The following is a 23,921-nucleotide window of genomic DNA, read 5'->3' as shown; positions in this document are numbered from 1 at the left end:
GCCATAAAGGACTGAGAATTGGAGAGAAATCTAGGTCGGTAGGCAGTTTTACATCCTGCTCACAGTATTTACCTTTTGTTATATCCATCTTCACACTAGATTAAGTACGGTGTAGGCAGAGATAAACGAATCCTAATACGCTCTATTCTTAGATCTGTTATTTGTGTCACTTCGATACCTCCAACCAAAACAAACAGTTGACATAACCTTGATAAATAAAAAAACCGGCGTAAATTATACGTCAGTTCAAAGGTACATTGTCCATTCGATCCCGACCTGAGAACCTGTTTTGTGCAATTACATTGCCCTTTTAATTTTTGTGGCTAAACAACAGCAGATAATGAAAAAATGAAGTGGACCTGTTTTGTGGATAATGTTTTTCTCTACATCTTTTATTCAAAACGTTTTTTCATACTTCTTACCGTTATCGAGTTTTTGAAAAATAAAGAGTTTTCATCCCTTTTCCGTCAACTTGAATTAAAATTTCTTACTGAATATTACTATTCACGTATTTCAGAACTTATTTTTATATATTGCGCCAAAACTAGTTACATCATGGTTTAATTTAAATTTTTACTGTACTACTCTCTGAAACGCACACTCTGAGCGGCCGGACTTTAAAATATCTTTATTTAATATACAGCCAAATTGATTTCGGAATGTGATTGAATTAAAGAATTCACGGCGAGGACATCCTCTACGTATTTGTCCATTCACTTTCCCTTAAAACCTGTTTGTGAACTTAACTATTAATCATCGAGTATGTAATAATAATTAGTACTGTATGCATAATTATGAAATAATACGTATTTATTATGGTTCATAGCTATTTTGACTGCTGAACGGAAATTATCTCAAGGTTAAACATGCACCTTTGCGTTTGAATATCTATATGTAGGTGTTTTGCTCACTTTATAGACAGTATAGTTTATTAGTTTATAATCTCATAGGTACAATTATTGATTGAACCCTAGAACCTAAGATAAACATCAATCCTTATAATCCCTAAGAATGTAAATTTCTATATGTGAAGGAATCAAAATTAGTTTATCCTTTATAATTTTTTTTTTATTTCCTCTCTCTATTATTAATTTGAACTAAACTTTTACTGCGGTATTTAAGAATATAAAATAATAATATTACTCACTAGTTTGATATTCCAAACATAAAAAAAACATATTTAGAGATGTCCGGTTTTTCATGTAAAATGTAATTGCGTTATGCGATTTTTTCTTCTGTAATATAACTTTCTTATATAACATATATTTAAAAAAAAGTTATTAAAATTATGTTATTTTGTTACAGATATTGTACAACCAACATGTGTTCTGGATTCGGATTTTGGATTCAAGATAAACTGCGCATTCAAAAAATCGGGACTATTCAGGGTACGGAATCTCGGGGGTATAAAGGCTCATGCTAGTTTAGGTAAGTTTTATTACTTAAGTATATAATATAAAGTAATACTAAATTATTGTCCGTACTAATATTGTGAAAATGTTTTTTCGCGATCAGTACACATTATTAATACCTGTATATAGTTTATTGGGTCTCACACAAATAATTTTGTGGTATGTCATATAAATTAAAATCGATATAAAAAACAGGAGTTGATGGTAGACGGGTGAAAAATTAGGATTGTAATTTCATTTCTTAATGGCACATTATAAAAAAATTAAATAAATAAAAGTCCAAAAAATAATGTTAGGGGTGGACAACTTTTATCACTTAGGAGTATGAAATAAAAATAGTAGCGGATTCTCAGACCTACTGAATAAGCATATAAAATTTCATAAAAATCGGTCAAACTGTTACGGAGGAGTATGGTAACTAATATTGTAACACAAGAATTTTATATATAAGATCTTTATCTTAAAGTATTATGGTGTGTATTTTATTTTATTTTATTTTATTTTATTTTATTTGGGATACAAACAGTTTCACAATGTAGTATGTATATAAGTACATAGATATGAATTAATAATAGTAAAACCAATACAGATATCCACGGGTTAATACTTATGTTATGTTACTCTTATTATTATATACATTATTTATTTACTGGTTTCTACTTAATATGTCTAATAGGGTTTTCTTAAATTTAAAGTATGACAAATCAAATATATCTAAATCAGGAAATTTGGTGTTAAATACATCAACAATATGGTGAAGAGGCGCTCGTGCACCGGCGTACGTCCGATAGGTTGGGGTGAAGAATACACGGCGTACCCTTACCGAACGACGGTGCACACTGGTTGGTACCACGTAGCACAGCTTATTAGTTAACTCAGTACAATCAAATGTATTTGCACAAATTTTATACAGGGTCATAGTATTAAGCAAAATTCGTCTACGTTCCAAACACAGCATCCTGTATTTGTCTAATAGTTGTGTGTACGATAGCCTGAGGCGACAACATCTAAAATCAATTGTTCGTAAAAATTTACTTTGTACTTTCTCCAACATCTCTATATATTTGTTAAATACCGGACTCCAAACAGGGGTCGCATATTCCAGTTGGGATCTTATAAGAGATTTATAGAGAAATAGAAGTGTAGAGGGTCGCTTAAAGTCACAAGAAGATCGCATAACAAAGCCAAACATTCTCATTGCACGATCTTTAATTGAGTTTATATGTTCATCGAGGTGCAACTTTGAGTCCAATAAAATACCTAAATCTTTGACTAATGTAACGGTTTTCAAATCAGTATCTAATAATTTATAGTTATAATTAAATTTATATTTCTTTTTTGTAAAACTTATGTTGCAGCATTTAGTAAGACTAAGTTGCAGCTTATTATTGATGCAGTAGTGAGAAAATCTATCTAAATCTTGTTGAAGTTGGATATGATCATCAAAATTTCTAATAACTTTGTAAATCTTTAAATCGTCCGCATACATCAGAAAACTTGTATTTAGAAAGCAATCTTTTACATCATTGATGAATAGAACAAATAATAAAGGTCCAAGGATAGAACCTTGTGGAACCCCAGATGATACATTGACTATATCTGACTTAAAACCATTGACGACTACTGTCTGTGTTCTGCCTGATATATAAGATGAGAACCATCTCAGCAGGTCACCTCGAATGCCGTTATAAGCTATTTTATTGAGAAGTAGTTCATGATCTACCTTATCAAAACATTTTCTAAAATCAGTGTAAATAACGTCAGTTTGCAATCGACTATCCATATTTTCAAATAGATCATTAGTAAAAATCATAAGGTTAGTTATAGTCGATCGACGCTTAACAAAACCATGCTGTTCACACATAATACCGCGATGGAGACTAGGATAAATAACATTATGTATTAAGCTCTCAAATAGTTTTGCCAATATAGAAAGAATAGATATTGGTCGGTAATTTTCAATATTGTGTTTATCTCCGCTTTTATGCACTATATGAGCATGTTTCCATAATGTAGGAAAAATACCCTGTCTTAGGCATCTATTATATAAAATGTGTAGAGGCCTAGATAAAGCGTTAGCTGTAGACTTAAGAAAAATTACAGGTATTCCGTCTGGACCTGGTCCTTTGGAGATATCTAGGTCACTTAATCCTTTCGATATCATTTTAAGGTTTAATTCGATATCATTTATAATATCACAATTATTGGCAAAAGAAGTTTTCGGATGCCATTCCTTAAGATTCAATGTTGACGGCTCAAAAGATGAATTGAAAAAGGAAGAGAATGCATTACATATTTCTGTAGGTTCTGATACAGATGTATTCTCGTAATGCATTGTGGCCGGTATTGTGGAAGTATTTTTGCAGTTTGACATATAAGTCCAAAAATATTTAACATTAGTTTTAATCCCATCTTCCACTCGATTAATATAACCAAAGTAACATTTTTTACTCTCAGATTTAAATCTAGAGCGATATTTAGAGAATAACTCATAATCAATTATATTACTATATTGTTTCCATTTTCTCCACGCCTTCTCTTTATTTTTAAATATATGAATTAATGCAGGAGAAAACCAAACAGGGTAACGTGTAGACTTACGGCGTGTAGTGGGAATGTGCATTCTTATGATTGTGTAAATAATATTATAAAATTGGTCTACCGATTCATTGACACTAAGACCACGTAAAATTAGTTCCCAGTCTATTTTAAAAAGCTCTTCATTTATAGTGTCGTAATTGGCTGAATTATATTTATATTTAATAGCCAGGTTATGTTTCATAGGAGTAAAATGTGTATTCAATGACATGAACACCGCAAAAGGCGGGTGATATTTGTCAGGCGGTAACAAAGGTATACATGGCATCAAATTATCAGTAGACATGTTCGATATACACAGGTCAAGTACTCTTTCAGTTTGATTTAATATGTTGTTGTATTGAAATGAATCAGTATATGCCATAAAATCACATATATATGAACACACATCACCACTCCCCATACTCACCATACCAGTATTGCGGTCATTGCATATCCAATTGATATGTGACAGATTGTAATCGCCCAACACATGAAATGAATCAACACCGTCTCGCATCACGATATCACGCAGTGTATTAAAATGTGTTAAATAAGCATGGTCCACCGTTCGGGGCGGTATGTAGGCAGCACTAATAATATGCTGTTTACTATTGTGTGGGTCGGTCGGGAGCGCAACGATGACGTGCTCGATGCCAACAGCGCAGTCAGTAGTGACACTGACCGGGCGCAGATCACGCCTCACTGCAATCAAGACTCCGCCGCCGTCTTGTTTACTAGTTAAGGAACGGTTGCGATCACAACGGAACGTTACGTACCGATCGTCAATAAACTCATTATTTGCAATGTGTGGAGTGAGCCATGTCTCAGTCAGTATAATTACATCATATGAATGCGACAGAATATTCATGTATAGTATTTGAAGTTTGGTACGAATCCCTCTACAGTTCTGATAGAATAATGAAGTCACAGTGTCGTGCGCCACTTTAAAAACAGGCAGATTATTTTAAATGTAATATTTATGCGTACAGGCCACAATACACACAACCAAAGGTATATCACCTTACTTAATTTCTTACATAAAAGTGATTGGGACAAGAGTTGAATGCTAGGACATAATGTTCTTTGCCTACCCCGTAAGTAGACTGACGTGATGAAAAATAGACAGACGGCGATTATTATATTAGAAGTCCGGTTAAGCATGTTGTGATGGAACGCAAGATATGATAATGAGTCGCATATAGATTGCAGCCATTTTGCTTTTATTTTTACATATAAATTAAAATTATGAGCAATTGGTATCGTAACTAATAAGTAAAGTATATATTTAGTACTAATACGAGGAGGGCTATCCAATACGACGCAAATACCCATGCCATTATAAAGTAAACATAGAGTGCAATGACCCTGGTGAATACAGGTGTAATTAATATTAATATTGCAGGTGTTATTGTCACATAGTTTTCGGTAGAAAAATAAATAAGTACCTATACATGAATACATAGTTATTGTTAGCGAAAATTTAATTAGAACTAGTTGTTTGTCCTTTAAGTTTATTAATTTTTCCAATTTCACTCTGAGACCTGATCGCGAATATTGGCGACGTCTCCGATTTACGAACCAGTATAGTGGCATTTTTGATCCACACAAACTTATATCCATGCAACTTAGCAGCTTCACGACAATCTCGAAACAACTTTTTGTTTTGTAATGTAAGATGTTCGTTTATGTATATTTTCCGTGAGTTACCCACAATATTCAGATCGTCAGTCTTAAGTCCCTTGGATAAGCGGAACGCACTCAGTATATTATCCCGAAGGTAACGCGATGACACTTTCACTATAATATTTTTTGGGCGATTATTTTCATCAGAACGGGCATGTGGTACCCGATGAATAGCTAGTATGTCCTTGCGTTCTATTGGGTATTTAATCACTGTCGTAATTGATTCAAATAAGATAATTAGATTCTCACCGCGTTTTTCGGGTACAAAACATATTTCTAAGTTATTTTGACGTGATTGTTGTTCCATGATGTCGATTTTATTTTGCAGGTTACATAATTTATCTGCATAATCAGCCATAGACGATAGTTTCGAGTTTTCAATGCATACCTTCATATCAGAGTACTCCTTGTATTGAAACTCAAGCGAATCCTTCAATGCAGATAATTCGTCACTAAGAACATTATATTTGCTGTTCAAATTCGAAATATTTGTTTGCATACTGGTGTATTCAGTACGCAACTCATTAACTTCACTCTTTATCTGTAACACTGCGGTACTAAGATTAATTAATTCATTTTTTATGTTTGTGTTAATGTTCTCATTTAATAAAGTAATGTTATTTACAAACTCTGTTCGTAACTCGGCAATCATACTATCCATCTTGTTGGAAAGTGTGTTTCCCAATTTTTCCAAAGTAAAAGATAAGTCATTTTCTGATCTTTTCCTTTTTCTAAACGGCGTCTCGGTGATTTTAGCAGCGACAAGGTCGGGATTTGAATGATACTGCTTGCTTGGTGACCTCAACATCGTTCTTTTTCACGCATATGACACAGGTTCAACTATGAGTGGGATGGATATATAATCACTGCACTTACTAATAAATGCAATCTTCAACATAAAACACTGGACTCTGAACTTTATTTACTTTTTATAATGGAGTATCTGAGTAACATAACCATTAACTAGCACGGCTTGAATGCGACAATGTGTAAGTTAATACTATAAAATTATTTGTGTGTTATGGTAATGAGTTACAGGCAAAAAAGTGTATTTCAGTTAAGAAAGTAGAGGTGAATTGAGAACCAGTATTAATGACATCTAAAATTAGCAATCAAAATAGCAATCGTATTAACTAAATTCTCCATTAAGACAATATCCGCTATTATTAATAGTAACGGTCAATACGTTCCCCAAAGGATAAGCTCAAGCGGAGGTATCTTACGAAGCGGCAAGCGCCGTGGTAGCTCTTCTAAAAGCCAAACAAAACGCTCCAACAAACTGCTAGCGCCTGCCCACATTGATATCGCAGGTCTCCAGGCAGGTCGTGACCACGGCTAGTGCCACCTAGTTGAAACATCGAGAGATATAATAACCTTATTTACCATAAAATTATTAGTTATTATCTGTATTAATAATGCAGAAGTGTGTTTGTTTAATAAATAGTTACTTATGTAATAAAATAAATTGCTTATCAGAGAGACTGTACAGCTCCTAATGTCCACTAATAATAAAAGTCCTTACCTTTGCATAGACATACAATCAGCAATATCCTCTGGTATCAAATGATATGTATAAGCCTCTATTCAAGATTATATTTTATCAGGTTTCAGTTTGGGCGACGAGCTCGGCTTCGAGCAGTCTCTTACAAATCTGGACCCGAGCAGACGAAGATCTGTCAACGTCAGAAATGGGGTCCCGCCTAATGTGGTTGGTGATTCTACTGCGAGACCAGCTGGTAAACAGGAGGTAATATCTGCTTCTTTTTTTGTATCATTCATACCCCTTTAAGATCTATTTATTTATTGCAGTATCACAAAAATAATATCCCTGAACAATTCACACAGATCCATTTAGTCCCAAGGTAAGCTTGTGTTATGGGTACTAGACGACTGATATAAATACTTAGATTTTTTTGTAAATACATATATAATATGCATAGAAAAGACCCCGACCAATACAAACTATCATATTCATGAATACAAATGTTTGTACCGTGCGAGGAATCGAACCCGCCACCATCGGAAGTATAGTGGCGGTTAAACCGCTAGACCACCGAGACCGTCAAAATATAAAGAACATGCATACAGAGTGTGGTTAAGTCCATACAATATTTTGCGACGCCCTGAAAGGGCGTAGCAATATATGCAGCTACAGGACTTCACACTATAATATTTTTGTATGTTAAGTGAAAAATTACTTATATCTTAAGATCTTATATATTTGTTCTTTTAAAATAATTACATTTTGTGTTTATTGTGATGCCATCTGCCAGGCATACACATGACTGTACCACTCATTCGCTAGAATAATTTCTAACTGAATGTTATAGAAACTCATATTAGGTTGTTTCGGGCGTAATAAATATTGCTCGGTTTTAGAATATTCAAGTCTGAAATAGATGCATTACATCACTCATTTGAGGGGGGAGTCAACGTTAACGAAACATTTTCCAAAGGTTGGGAGAGGAAGACTTTCGTGATATCGTATTTCAAAGTTAATAATGCTAAAAATAATACTGAGCAATTGACTTGGATAAGTGATTAAAATGTCCAACAGGAACAAATAATTTCTGAATGTGAAAACCAAATTCGGGGTCTAAATTTATTAATGACTATTTTAAATAGAAGTAAAGTAAAGGTCGGCCCAATATATGCATCATAATTAGGGCCCTCATAGGACATCGAATAAACACATATGGCAAAATAAATAAAAATAAATTCTGAAAACCAGAAGAGGAAACGTCATTGCATTTCTTTTTCTGGTTTGCTGAATTTGCAGAAGATGTGTAGTGACACATCCTATGTGGTATATATAGCCCAGTCATGCATAATCGAAATATCTCCTTTGGAAAGTATACATTATACCCTGAGGAGATAAAAACCACCGCTCCTAAAAATATCCTTAAATTCTTGTCTCTAACGGGCCTAGGTAGAAAAAAAACGGCAAGCACGATGGATCTATGTAGGTCGCAGTGCTATAGATCATATCACTTTACACCCCCAGTGTTGCAGGCATCCATCAACTACGGTAGTCGTTTACCATCAGTTCGGCCGTATGATTGTTTGCCAATGTAGTGGTATAAGAGAAACTGCTATTTGTTTATTCATTTAATAATTTTTGGATGACTTAATGTTATACAAACACGCTGAGGGTTCGCCTGACGGCAAGTGGCCTAAATTGTTACTTTTTGGTGACTTGTTCGCTTTGTATAAAATTATAATTAGAATTCCATAATAATTTGACGATAATTGTGTTTTCAGAAACGTGGAAAACAAAACCGTATTATGATGCGTCCAATGGCTCCTGCCAGCCGCCCCAACCAAGCAGCAATGGACAAGCTCTCTAGTCTACATCGTCGTGTATCAAGCACTATGCAGCCCATTATTGTAGGACCTACTATCGAAGCACCTAACACAAGAATGTCACCGGGAGTGACCTTAGCGAAGCCAGTACCCATGGGCGTGCCTCCCTTCAAACCACTGCCCCCCAAGGAAGACACTCTCAAAGTCGTACCAATATCATCTACGAGGAAGTCATATACACCGCTTCAAATTCCAGAGTCCAAAGGACCCGGCCTGGCTTACCAAAGTGAGAATTACCCACAAACGCTAGCATCACACAATCAAGTCTCTAAAATGGTGTCACAAATGACAGCAGTACAATTTGCTCAGCCACAGATACTCAAAATAACTCCAACTCCCATCATTGTTAACACTCCAAAATTATACTCCATGGCTACAACAGTCAACCCATTCATTCCAATGCCTGTAGCTGCTCCACCAACACAAGCCATATCAATTATACCTGGACCCATGTTCAATGACTTTTCACGTACACATCCATCTAATACACCCATTTATCAAACCTCAATCCAAAACAATCCTGTTTCTAATTTTGTAGATCCTGTTCCTAAGCAAGTACACGAAATTGCGAACCAATTTTCTGCGTACAACACAAAGAAGATAGATGATTACAATACAATATCAGGATACGGAGATGATACGACGCTGAAATTTAATAAAGAAGATATAAATGCTAAAATCTCGGAGATTGCAAAAGCAGGGAATATTTCTATGGAAGCAGTGGAGGCTGCAATAGCATTAAGACAGCAGCAGTTATTAAATAAATACACAAATTTCCCTGTGCCTACGTCAACTACCTCTACTACTACGACGACCACAGAACTACCGGTGGTGTTCCATCCAGAGCCTGAGCCTGAAATCGTGGTTGCTTCGGTGGTTCAGAAGCCAAAAAGGTATTTATTATAATTAATATAAACATTATACGTGGCTCGCGGTTACTAGATTATTAGTAAAACTAGATTACTCGATCTTTTGTTACATTATACACATTGTATAAACGGAATAATTGCCATGATAAATATCCCATGTCCATTGAAAATACCGTAAAAAAGTTTAAGGCCAATAGCGAATTTTTGGTTTCATATATAAAACGCTAAGAGGCGTCATAGAATTTATTTCTATTACATTTGAAATTCTGAGAACAAACAGAAGAAAACAAGAATAATTCAGATCAGTTAGATAAGATATTTTATCTATTATCGTAGAAAGAATAGTCAGATTGTGGACGTCGTCGACACAACACTTGACATGTTCATATTTCGCTGGCTTAATTTGAATACAATGTAGCAGATGCCAGATACTGAGCCTACCATCGTCCCCGGGAAAATTTGGTCGGAAAACTTGTCGGTTTGTTTATAGCAAAAGAATCGGAAATATAAATTGACTGTTTAGATCGTCAAAGTTTTTAATGTTCGCTAGCTTCGAACTCCAGTGTTTAAGGTGTAAGTCCCCTGACTTACACCACGGACTACTCGGCTACGGCGCTCTTAAATACCATAATATTAATATTATACTTTGCCAATTTTCTTTATAGAATCAGTCCAACTACAGGGAAAGTGATGAATGCACCACGGGAGTATTATCCAGTCGGGTATGAAAAGAATTTTGATGATCATTTCCAGTCCAAAGTCGATCTCCCGGAAACCACGTTCCACTGTGGAGATCAGAAATACTTCCCTGGATTATACGGAGATGAGAATCTTGGATGCATGGTAAGTTGAAATATAGTTTTTGTAAAACATATAGTGAGCTCGAAGAGTCATCACCAGACGACTGTTGTTACATAGTATTTCTTAAGTGATGAGCGATGAACTAAACATGCTATTGATTTCAACACTGCCCCAGTGTCTCTAATTTGAATCTAGCACTGTTACAATTTTTATTTGAACATTAGGTTTATATTAAATCTATATAACACTAAGAATGTTGTATACTGATGTAACTGTTGCTCAACTTCAAATAGTGGCATATGTGATATTGTAGTTTTAATCAGTAAAACATATTAATTATTTGTTATTTTATAACCATTGGATGCAACTATCGTAATTAGTGGTAAAAATAAAGAATGTGTGGTTAGTTATTATTTTGGAATTGTAGGTTTCTAATAAAAAAGTATATTCTACTTTTAGATAAGGGAATTAAATTTAATATATTTCCCCGATTTAAACGTAGAATATACTTAATACAAATAACAAAAGACTTTGGAGTCAACAATAAAAGAATTATTCTTTAACTTCGATTATTGTTGTAAAAATCTTAAACATTGAATGATGGTCTAAAGATAATTTATACTAAATTAATCACGTCACCCCTTTGGTTGTGTAAAGGTTGTAAAAATTTATTCGGGAAAGTCGTGTAGGTTGATAATGATATTATCATTCGGATTTATATAGATATAAACTTTTAAATTGAACCAATACGGGTCTGTGGTCAGAGATAAACTCATCCTCAAGCACTCTCTGTGCCTGTACGGTTGGTTTATTAAGCACTATAAGGTCGAGAATATTCGGTTTGTGCGACTTGCGATTACTAACGTAGGTATGAGAGTCAGGCCCATAGACGTAATACTGTCTAGTTTGCACATACTCCAGAAGGAGTCGCCCATTTCTACCAGAGCGATTACAATTCCATGCTTCATGACTACAGTTTAGATCGCCCGCAATGACGGTCAGCATGTCATTACGCAGCAGTATATCGAGATCAGACTGTAATATATTATTTTCGTGGCCTCTGTAAGCAGCGTATACGCGCATAGGTATTTCTTGTAATTCAACGCCTAAAACATCTAACGATTTGAGTAACGGAACTTCATCCGTCCCCCCATCGTCAAATGACCGTCGACATCTAGTGTGATATGTGACTCTAGTTTCGTCTCTGAAATTAAACACAAGTGAGGTTTCCATTTATCGAGCATATTTTTAAGCTGGCCAGCTTTGTTCCGGACGCCGTTCGCATTCAAGTGTATGAATGATATATCACTCATTGTAAATTTATTTCTTATACGTATTGTTATTTCTTACTTATTTAGAAGACTTTTAGAAATCCACTTACTTATTCTATTCTTATTTACTAATTATTTTTTTTGTTTAGATTTTTATATGTCCCTAGTAGACATTATTAAAATTACTATTCTAGTAGAAACATCATACTATCAAAATTTATATCATAACACAATTTTGAGGCACGATAAGTAATATTTCTATTTAATGTGAATCTTTTTGAACTGGCCAGCTTTATTGCGCAGACCGTTCGCATTTAATAGCAACGTACGAGTGGTATTATGAGCATCACATGATATCCGTGATACTGTTCATGTATATACATAGGCGGTTACCATGAGGTAAGCCGTCAGCTTCCCATTTGAAATAAAAAAGTACATCAACATTTTCAAACTTGCAGGTGTTCCACGTTTGTGCTTTGACCGATGATGGATTAGTGATGAAGTCATTTTTATGTCCCGAGTCTACACTGTTCGATCAAACTATACTGAAATGCAACTGGTGGTTCTACGTGGACTGTAAAAACACTAGACGATTGTACGACACAAACATACCGGTGTCGAAGAGCTATCAACTAATGAAGGCATTGACATTCTTCTCCTCTTATAAGAAAGAGGTTCAAGAGGATGGTAAGTTTTTTAATGTATGATAAAGTAATGATGCATCCGCCTGCGCTAACGGTTTATGCTAGCGGGGCTTCTGTGGAGGATGATAGGATGAACAAGAAGGCAGATCAGTTAGCCACTTTGAAACTATCGTAATAAATTCCTAGCAGATTTGTCACGATGGTTTCCAGGGAGAACAGCGTGGAGATCAATCTAACATGGTACATTGCTTCATCAGTCACTTTACTAACAATCATTTTCCACCCAGAAGATGGTTTCGACTTCGATATTTTTTATTCTTGCGACTATTCCAAATACGTAACAATATGAGGAAGAAACATATGCGAAGATATCCGTATTCTAATATTTCATGACTGATAGTTTATTGTCTGTTATATCGAAGAGTAGAGAGTACTCAAAACGTAAAATCATATTTACTTCTTTAGCTATGATTAACAAAAAACATGATGTTTCCTGTTTCTAGGTCAACCTACACACCCAGAAGTAGAGGATGGCATAAAAGAAGCGATATCAATTCTAGGAAACCAAGACAGTACCAACCCTGTTCGTAGTGGTCCTAATGATTTACAAATTATTACTCCCCAACCATTCATTGTTGACGAGAGAAATAAAGGATCTGTATCAACCGACGAGACTCCAGTGTATCGTGCAAACAGAAATGTTAATATTTCTAACAGAACAAGTAACACAAATAGAAGTACTTCTAAACCAAAGACTGAAGAAAACCAAAGCAGTTCAGAATATAAGCTCATAACTGTTAATGCTGATATAAATTTTAATAAAAGTAAAGTCAGTTCCACTGAAGACATATCACGAATTAGTTCAGCAGAAAGAAAACATAGACGTAGGATGACTTTGAGAAACAGCAGTGGTCCTACAACTAGAGCTACTACTCCTATTACTACTACCAGTAGTACCAGTACAACCAGTAGTACTACTGTAACTAATAAGTCTGTTGAAACTACTACTTCTACAGTAGAGATAATCAAACAGGATATTCAGCCAATAGAACACTTCACTGCCTCAGATGTGAGACAAGAGAAATTAACAGACCAACTTGATCCCTTACACAAGCTAGATTCATATTTATATGAAGCAGAAAAGTCTCCACCTGTTAAAAGATTTTATAGATCAAGCGCAGAAAAGAACAGTAAAGAAGAGAAGGAGATGGCAATGGTGAATAATGAAAAGGTTCAGATAATTAGACCTACCTCATTTCTTAAGTTGATTGGTGAATACCCCACTCCTACTGCTACGATAGCAAAGTTAGATGAAGCTGTTTTGGGAAGGTCTACGAGGTTTAAAAAGGCAGCCGTCACAATAGTTACGCCTGAAGCATATAAAAAGCCTGTTGGTAATACAATTAAAGATCAAACATAGTCTGCAATGATCGTAATAGTCAATTACTATTAAATTTAAGTGTCATAAAACTTCTTGTTAACTTATTTATTTTCTCTTCAGATACGTAATGTAGTGTTGAACTTTTAACTTACGTGTTTGCTCAAAGTGTTATTAGTTAGTGGATTCAGTCAAGTGATATTATGGTGTATGTTTTATAGTTGTATAATAAATGTGCGTTTCCTATTAATACTTTGTTTTCACTATTAAACTCAAGTAGTCTAAACATGCAAAAATGTTATAAAACCTAAGCTTTACAAGAACATCAAAACACTACCGTTTTTATAAGGCTTTTGGGATAAGCAAAGACTACAACAGTGTACAATACTTGTCTCCCTATATATGGGGTAGTGAGAGGCAAAGTTCTCTAGGAATCTAAAATTCTCATTTATTTCTTTATATTTGAACTAATATTATAAAAACAAATATAGTAGAAAATTACATTTCTTTATTTATTTATTTTTCGGAAAACCAAGGCTATTTACAAACATAGTTGTATGTACAATATTGTCTGTATAAACCTACCCTACTTAACTAGCACAGAGTTAATGTAATTGCAAATATCTTCAGAAGTTGTCGTTGAATAACTTAATAAACTGAAACTTATACGAATAAACAAGACTGATTAAAAACTCTATTATACTACTCAGTAAGTAATATGGTCTATACATGATTTAATTCATTATTATTATACAGGAGTCACCTTATAAAAACTTCAATTAAGACTTTACCACATAAAAACTCCAATTAATTCACAATTACTTTGTGTACTTATGTTTGTATAAAGGTTTTAAAATTTTCTTTGGTAAACTCATTTTGATTGATGAATATTACCATTAGAATTCGGCTTGGTCTACATGTATACCGTTGAACCGAACCAATACGGGTCTGTGGTCAGAGTTAAACTCGTCCTCGAGCACTGTCTGTTCCAGGATGGTCGGTTTATTAAGCACTACGAGGTCGAGTATGTTAGGTCTGTGAGACCTGCGATTGCTGACGTATGTAGGAGAGTCAGGCTGATATATGTAACACTGTTTAGTCCGATTAGAATTCCAGGCTGTATGACTACAGTTAAGATCGCCTGCAATGATGGTCAACATGTTATTATTAGCATGCAGCAGTATATTGAGATCAGATTCTGATATATCATTTTCATGACCTCTGTAAGCAGCGTATACGCGCATAGGTCTTCCGACTAACTCAACGCCCAGAATATCTAACGATATTTGATCTTCCAGTTGAGGAATCTCTTTCCAGTCGCCTGTGAGTCGAATACCATCTTTCACCAGCCTAGTATCATCTACGAAACTAAACACAAGTCAGTCCACGGAAAACCGAAAAAAATGTCATTTGTCATTTCTAGTCAGTTTCTATATACGAGTACTAGTGTAGTATAACGATGTATCTTTTCAAGCCTGCCTTCCTGTGGCTGCAGAATGATTTAACACTAAGTGGCAGCAATATGCTTCGAATCCTTGTGTTAGTAACACGGTTTCCAGGCAAGTCAAGTACACATTGTATCTTTTCAATTTACACAATTTTAATGAGTATCCCTTTCAGAGTCCCGTATTTTAGCCACTGTAAATTTATTTATTAATACATGTAATGTTTTGTTATCACTTCTGATTTTTAGAGGGTAATAGCGCTCAAACAGTGACTCTGACAAACTGGGCATTATACGAGCAGCGGCGATCGGAATACTTGAATGATAGGCCACTCATTGTAAGTTTATTTTTTGTAGTATTGAAATCCTTGTTTGTGGCTGTCGTACGCATTAACGTCGAGATGCAATGTGTTATATCCATATGTAACAATGTGATATTGAGACACAGAAACAACACTCTAATATTGATTATTGAGATCTATTATTAATTAATAGGAATAAAGGAACAATTCGTATATGTTCACTCGCACAGTGGAAAGTTAAGCATCGCTAAGGTGACTAATGCACCTTTTGCATAAGTTGAATATTAGTGGTTTATAATAATACAGAATTATAAAATGCAGTAAATGGGGGGGCTGACCTGAGAACAAATCAAGTATTTTTATTATATTACCAAAATATACTGGGAGTAAGGATTCGAAGACGGACACACCTGTTTAATAAACTATCAGTGTCGCAACTAGTCCAATAAGAATTATTTTTTAATACTGAAATGTAGATTCTATATCTACTCTGGATACATACGTCATGTGATGAATAGATTAGACTAGATAAGAAGTTGTGTGAGATATATTATTGAAATGTTTTCCTAATATGTAAATAAATTAATTGTTACTATTATATTAAATTCTAGTGGAAACATCATACCTAGTGGCTGTGGAGCGTCTAGCGCCTTAACACCAGGAGGCAATGTGTTGTGTTACAACGCGATTTCGAGGCACGACAAGTCAGGTCTTCATTTAAATTTCATATATCTTATCGAACTGGCCAGCTTTATTGCGCAGACCGTTCGCATTCAAGTATATGGATGACGATAGACATCGCGCATACAGCTATGTTATAACCATGTGCTCGACATCGTGCTGCGGCTGCGCGTCGTGCAATATTCTGCATCTGTGGCGCATTGCGTTTGCGCGGGAAAACTATAGAAAGAACTGAAATGCTAAAAACTTCTGCTACTAATTCCTTATTATTTTATATTGTTTTACATAACTCTATATGTCTGTAATTTACTTTTATTTCAATACACCTACTACTTTTATATACTACAAACTGAATGTAAATACAGCCCCTCGAATCATACCCAACAGCACGCTTATGATAAATTTATTTCTTATATGGAATATATGTTTACACGATTTTTAGAAATGATCTTATAATATTCCATGATTATTTCGAAATTCAAGTGTGTGAATACTTTGAATGATAAACCACTACTTTGTAAATTTATTTCTAGTACTAGTATTGACGTTCTTGTGGTACATCCAACATTCTGTTGCAACATCATTTTGGGAAACAGAAACAATACTCTAATGTGCATCATATTGGATATTTAACAAGAATATAGGAACATTTCGTAGGTATATGTTCGTTTCGTTTCGTATATAGGTACTAAACCAATATTTAAATAGTACATTCATGTATTATTTTCTAATAATACAGAACAGTGTTTATAGTTATTCTATTATTCGGGATGGACACAAATATTTACAACAAATTAAAAACAATTAGAATCGCTCCAGCCGTTCTATAGTTACACGTGTTTGAACAAACCCGACATAATAATACATGAAGTATGTAAAGGTTCGAAGTCGGACACACGAGTTGCGATACTGGTGGTTTACCACTTAACATGTGACATATGACTTCGAATAAGAAGTATTTTTAGTTAATATTTTTAATGTGTAGAAGGCGACTCAATCTGATAAAACTTACGGATATGAAACTCAATTTTAAAGTAGTAGAATAAAAACTTTTTAAAATTGATACTTGGTAAGTAATATTATACAATACATATTATATATATAATACATTCATACACATAGTATGATATGTACTGAATTACAAGGTATAGTAATTGCTTGTAAAAGTAAGCAGGCGTTAGGATGATTCTATTACTTACTCGTATTTATTCATTCTTTATATATGTCAACGATGCTATGTAATTTTGAACAAGAATTATTCTAAAGAGCAACACGTAATAGAAAAGCGTAATGAGAATTCTTCTTGTGAAGAGTCTGCGTTAGGAACGATATGAGTGGTAGAATAAAAAACATGACTATTCAATATTACGTTTATTTCAACAAAGAATATTTTATACAAGGTTTTATAATTTTCTTCGGCAAACTCATTTAGGTTGATGATAATTCGGCTTCGTATACACTTCGTACATATATGTGTTTGAACTGAACCAATACGGGTCTGTGGTCAGAGTTAAACTCGTCCTCCAGCACTCTCTGTTCCAGTAGGGTTGGTGTATTAAGCACTACAAGGTCGAGTACATTAGGTCTGTGAGACCTGCGATTACTAATGTAGGTATATGAGTCAGGCCCATATACGTAACACTGTTTAGTCTGTGCATACTTCAGTAGTAGTCGCCCATTTCTGTCAGTCCGATTAGAATTCCAGGCTGTATGACTACAGTTAAGATCGCCCGCAATGGCCGTCAGCATGTCATTACCCAGCAGTATACCGAGATCGGAATCTGATATGTTATTTTCGTGACCTCTGTAAGCAGCGTATACGCGCATAGGTATATCGAGTAACTGAACGCCCAGAACATCTAACGATTTGATTTGCGGATCTTCCACTCGCGTGTGAGGAATGCCATCTTTCACCAGGACCATCAATCCACGGAAAGCCCTTTTATTTTTCGAAATCCTGTCGCGGCGGTAGACACGATAACCTCTGAATCGGTGATCGATCGAGATACGTGACTTTAATTTCGTCTCTGAAATTAGACACAAGTGAGGTTTCCTTTTGTCGAGAATCTTTTTAAGTTGGCCTGCTTTCTTCCGGAGGCCGCATGCATTCAAGTGTATGAACGATAATCGTTCCTTTGTAAATTTATTTCTCATATGCATATCCTTTCTAGTCATTTTCTGGCCTCCCATACTGTGGCTGTCGAATGATTTAACACCAAGTGGCAATGTGCTTCCACAATCTTCCTGTCAGAACAAGTCAGTTTCTATATACGAGTGTATTAAACGAGTATATCTTCAAGCTGACTTAGGTATCCGTGGCTACTGAATGATTTAACACCAATATGCTTCGAATCCACGGTTTCCAGGCACGACGAGTCAAGGATGAGGAAGGTAACGAGCTTTATACTTCTCACAGCACAATTTCTATCACTGTTTTAATAAGTATCTTTTCAATTTACACAATTTTAATGTGTAGTCCGTTCGGAGTCACGGTTTAACTGACAGCCATTGTCAATTTATTTAATATATATGTAATGTTTTGTTATCACTTCTGATCTTTAGAGGGTGGTTAGTAACTCTCAAGATTGCGGCCTATTAACAGTGACTCTAACAAACAAGGCATTATACGAACAGCGGCGAACGGAACGTACGCAACGGCAAGGGTTGTGCGCGTGTCCTAATAATTTGTTTTGACGATTACGATACACATGAAAATTTTTTCAAGGCAACTGTTGTATCCAAAGGGATTTCTTCTGAAATATTTAATCAGACAAATGACAAATCAAGTGTTCTTATTATAAACCTTGGTTGCCTTGGATGGTACGTTTCTGAACGCAGCCTGCTGGTCTGGTGCATCCCGATCGATAGCCTTCCTCGTCAAATCCTTGCACGCAGCCTCGCTCGGCGCATCTTTGTTCGTGTGTTGCCCATGGAGGTCGAAGGACGCAGTCTTGAGCGGTGATCGACTCTGCGCATCTTGGGACGCAGCCTGTGTCGGTTTTTTATTTTTCTGTTTCTTAGTTTCTGAATCCATGAGCTTTGTTTTGTTATTTTCACCTTAGGAGCTCTCCACCCGCCACGGAGCCCTCACGTCGGGGACGTCATTCATTCAAGCGAATGATCGCCAGACCTACTTTGCTACTTCAATGGTATATATAGGTATAAAGGTACAGCAGGTTGGGAAGTAGACGAGTCCGCACGCAGTGAAGTACAACAAGGACACCTACATCACGAGACAATGATGCAGGCTAGCCCCGAGGCGCCGCGCCACGCCGACTGCCACCCCACAGCCCACCGAACCTCGCTTGACTGCCCGCTTATGGGGAATCACAGCCGATTGATCGTGGTTAGCTACTCCACGACCGCCCGTTTGAGAGCAAATCCAGACCGAAGAGGTGTGTCGTGAGCAGTGTACATCAACAGCCGGCACACTGCTGCACTCAACCCACCAGGACTCCTTCATCCCTCCGTACGGGTCTCCGCGCACGGCACAAACACGACGATGATGGACACGCAAAGAACTCTCCATTCCTGCATTGGTCCGGGGTCGCCCGGTAGTTTTTGTTACGTCTACAGTCCATTATTCTGTTATTCGTGATGGCGACAAATACAACAAATTAAAACCAATTAGGGTCGCTCCAGGCGTTCTAGAGTTATACTTGTTTGAAAAAACCCGACTTTGTATTATATATATAATAATAATAATAATATATATTATTATTATATCTATATATATATATATATACAGGTTTTAATATTTTCTTTGGGAAACTCATTTAGGTTGATGAATATTACTATTAGGATTCGGCTTGGTCTACATGTATACCGTTGAACCGAACCAATACGGGTCTGTGGTCAGAGTTAAACTCGTCCTCGAGCACTGTCTGTTCCAGAATTGTTGGTTCATTAAGCACTACGAGGTCGAGTATGTTAGGTCTGTGAGACCTGCGATTGCTGACGTATGTAGGAGTGTCAGGCCCATATACGTAATACTGATTAGACTTTGCATAGTCCAATAGTAGTCGCCCATTTTTGTCAGTCCGATTAGAATTCCAGTCTGTATGACTACAGTTAAGATCGCCCGCAATGGCCGTCAGCATGTCATTACCCAGCAGTATTCTGAGATCAGATTTTGATATATCATTTTCATGACCTCTGTAAGCAGCGTATACGCGCATAGGTATATCGAGTAACTCAACGCCCAGAACATCTAATGATTTGAGTTGCGGATTTTCGGATTGTCGGAGGAATGCCATCTTTCACCAGGACCATCAGTCCACGGAAAGCCCTTTCGTTGGTCGTAACCTTGTCGCTACGGTACACAGTATAACCGAAACCGTCGAAGTTTCGTGTGACATGTGCGCCTAGTTTCGTCTCCGAAACTAGACACAACTCAGGTTTCCATTTATCGAGCATATTTTCAAGCTGGCCAGCTTTGTTCCGGAGACTTCAAGTGTATGAATGATATATCACTCATTGTAAATTTATTACTTATATGTAGGTAATGTTACTTATTATTTCTGTAGAAGACTTTTAGAAATCCACTTATATATTCTATTCTTTTTTTGGTTGGATTTTCGAAATTCCCTTACATATTCTATTCTTACTTACTATATGTATTATATTCCAGTAGAAACATCATAGTGGCTGTCGAACGCCTTAACACCAACGGCCAATGCTCTACCAACCCTCATGTCACAGCTCAATTTCGAGGGACGACAAGTAATATTTCCATTTAACGTATATCTTTTCCAACCGACCAGCTTTAATTCAAGTACAAATTTACTTCCAATCCTTGTGTGTGCTTCCAATCATAACACGATTTCGAGCCCAGAACATCTAGATAGTCATTCTGCTAAGTCGCTCCAGCCGTTCTAGAGTTATACTTGTTTGAGTTGCGGATCTTATCCATTGTAAATTTATTACGCCTGTGAAGACTTTTAGAAATCCACTTATATATTCTATTCTTTTTTGCCAGGACCATCAGTCCACGGAAAACCCTTCGGTCGTAACCTTTGTCGCTACGGTACACAGTATAACCTGAAGTTTCGTGTGACATGTGAATGATTTAACAAACTAAACACAAGTGGCCATTTGTCAATATTTTTAAGCTTCTCTATAAGGCTCGCTTGTGTAGGAACGATATTTTTTTTATTGTAAATTGATTTCTCATATGCAATGTCATTTCTAGTCAGTTTCTATATACGAGTACTAGTGTAGTATAACGATGTATCTTTTCAAGCTTTCCTGTGGCACAATTTTAATGAGCAATATATCCTTGTGTTATAAGTAATACGGTTTCCAGGCACGACAAGTCAGGTTTTTATTTACGCATTGTATCTTTTCAATTCACGCAATTTTAATGAGTATCCCACTGTAAATTTATTTATTAATACATGTAATGTTTTGTTATCACTTCTGATTTTTAGAGGGTAATAGCGCTCAAACAGTGACTCTGACAAACTGGGCATTATACGAGCAGCGGCGATCGGAATACTTGAATGATAGGCCACTCATTGTAAGTTTATTTTTTGTAGTATTGAAATCCTTGTTTGTGGCTGTCGTACGCATTAACGTCGAGATGCAATGTGTTATTATATCCATATGTAACAATATGATATTGAGACACAGAAACAACACTCTAATATTGATTATTGAGACCTATTATTAATTAATAGGAATAAAGGAACAATTCGTATATGTTCACTCGCACAGTGGAAAGTTAAGCATCGCTAAGGTGACTAATGCACCTTTTGCATAAATAGAATATTAGTGGTTTATAATAATACAGAATTATAGAATGCAGTAAATGGGGGGGCTGACCTGAGAACAAATCAAGTATTTTTATTATATTACCAAAATATACTGGGAGTAAGGATTCGAAGACGGACACACAAGTTTAATAAACTATCAGTGTCGCAACTAGTCCAATAAGAATTATTTTTTAATACTGAAATGTAGATTCTATATCTACACTGGATACATACGTCATATGATGAATAGATTAGACTAGATAAGAAGTCGTATATCAGTATATCGGTACTTGTTTATTTATTTTAATTGATAGTTTTGTGAGGTATATTATTGAAATGTTTTCCTAATATGTAAATAAATTAATTGTTACTATTATATTAAATTCTAGTGGAAACATCATACCTAGTGGCTGTGGAGCGTCTAGCGCCTTAACACCAGGAGGCAATGTGTTGTGTTACAACGCGATTTCGAGGCACGACAAGTCAGGTCTTCATTTAAATTTCATATATCTTATCGAACTGGCCAGCTTTATTGCGCAGACCGTTCGCATTCAAGTATATGGATGACGATAGACATCGCGCATACAGCTATGTTATAACCATGTGCTCGACATCGTGCTGCGGCTGCGCGTCGTGCAATATTCTGCATCTGTGGCGCATTGCGTTTGCGCGGGAAAACTATAGAAAGAACTAAAATGCTAAAAACTTCTGCTACTAATTCCTTATTATTTTATATTGTTTTACATAACTCTATATGTCTGTAATTTACTTTTATTTCAATACACCTACTACTTTTATATACTACAAACTGAATGTAAATACAGCCCCTCGAATCATACCCAACAGCACGCTTATGATAAATTTATTTCTTATATGGAATATATGTTTACACGATTTTTAGAAATGATCTTATAATATACCATGATTATTTCGAAATTCAAGTGTGTGAATACTTTGAATGATAAACCACTACTTTGTAAATTTATTTCTAGTACTAGCATTGACGTTCTCGTGTTACATCCAACATTCTGTTGCAACATCATTTTGGGAAACAGAAACAATACTCTAATGTGCATCATATTGGATATTTAACAAGAATATAGGAACATTTCGTAGGTATATGTTCGTTTCGTTTCGTATATAGGTACTAAACCAATATTTAAATAGTACATTCATGTATTATTTTCTAATAATACAGAACAGTGTTTATAGTTATTCTATTATTCGGGATGGACACAAATATTTACAACAAATTAAAAACAATTAGAATCGCTCCAGCCGTTCTATAGTTACACGTGTTTGAACAAACCCGACATAATAATACATGAAGTATGTAAAGGTTCCAAGTCGGACACACAAGTTGCGATACTGGTGGTTTACCACTTAACATGTGACATATGACTTCGAATAAGAAGTATTTTTAGTTAATATTTTTAATGTGTAGAAGGCGACTCAATCTGATAAAACTTACGGATATGAAACTCAATTTTAAAGTAGTAGAATAAAAACTTTTTAAAATTGATACTTGGTAAGTAATATTATACAATACATATTATATATAATACATTCATACACATAGTATGTTATGTACTGAATTACAAGGTATAGTAATTGCTTGTAAAAGTAAGCAGGTGTTAGGATGATTCTATTACTTACTCGTATTTATTCATTCTTTACATATGTCGACGAGGCTATGTAATTTTGAACAAGAATTATTCTTTAGAGCAACACGTAATAGAA

The 23,921-nt window shown here is 35.5% G+C and overlaps 1 protein-coding gene across 1 annotated transcript; it reads left to right on the top strand.

Annotated features, from left to right (window-relative positions):
• Positions 1-1,295: 1,295 nt before the first annotated feature.
• Positions 1,296-14,232, top strand: LOC131852118 (uncharacterized; the record flags this gene model as incomplete). Its single annotated transcript, XM_059202755.1, has 6 exons — positions 1,296-1,428; positions 7,280-7,422; positions 8,937-9,931; positions 10,573-10,750; positions 12,438-12,666; positions 13,127-14,232. Coding segments are annotated over 6 exons (2,595 nt in total), but the record flags the coding sequence as incomplete, so codon positions are not given.
• Positions 14,233-23,921: the final 9,689 nt, after the last annotated feature.

This window comes from Achroia grisella, unplaced genomic scaffold (assembly GCF_030625045.1).
Source record: "Achroia grisella isolate CSIRO2021 unplaced genomic scaffold, CSIRO_AGI_Agris_v1 utg840, whole genome shotgun sequence".
NCBI lineage: Eukaryota > Metazoa > Arthropoda > Insecta > Lepidoptera > Pyralidae > Achroia > Achroia grisella.
The sequence above is the reverse complement of the archived record's forward strand: the minus strand, read 5'-3'. Positions and strand labels throughout refer to the sequence as shown.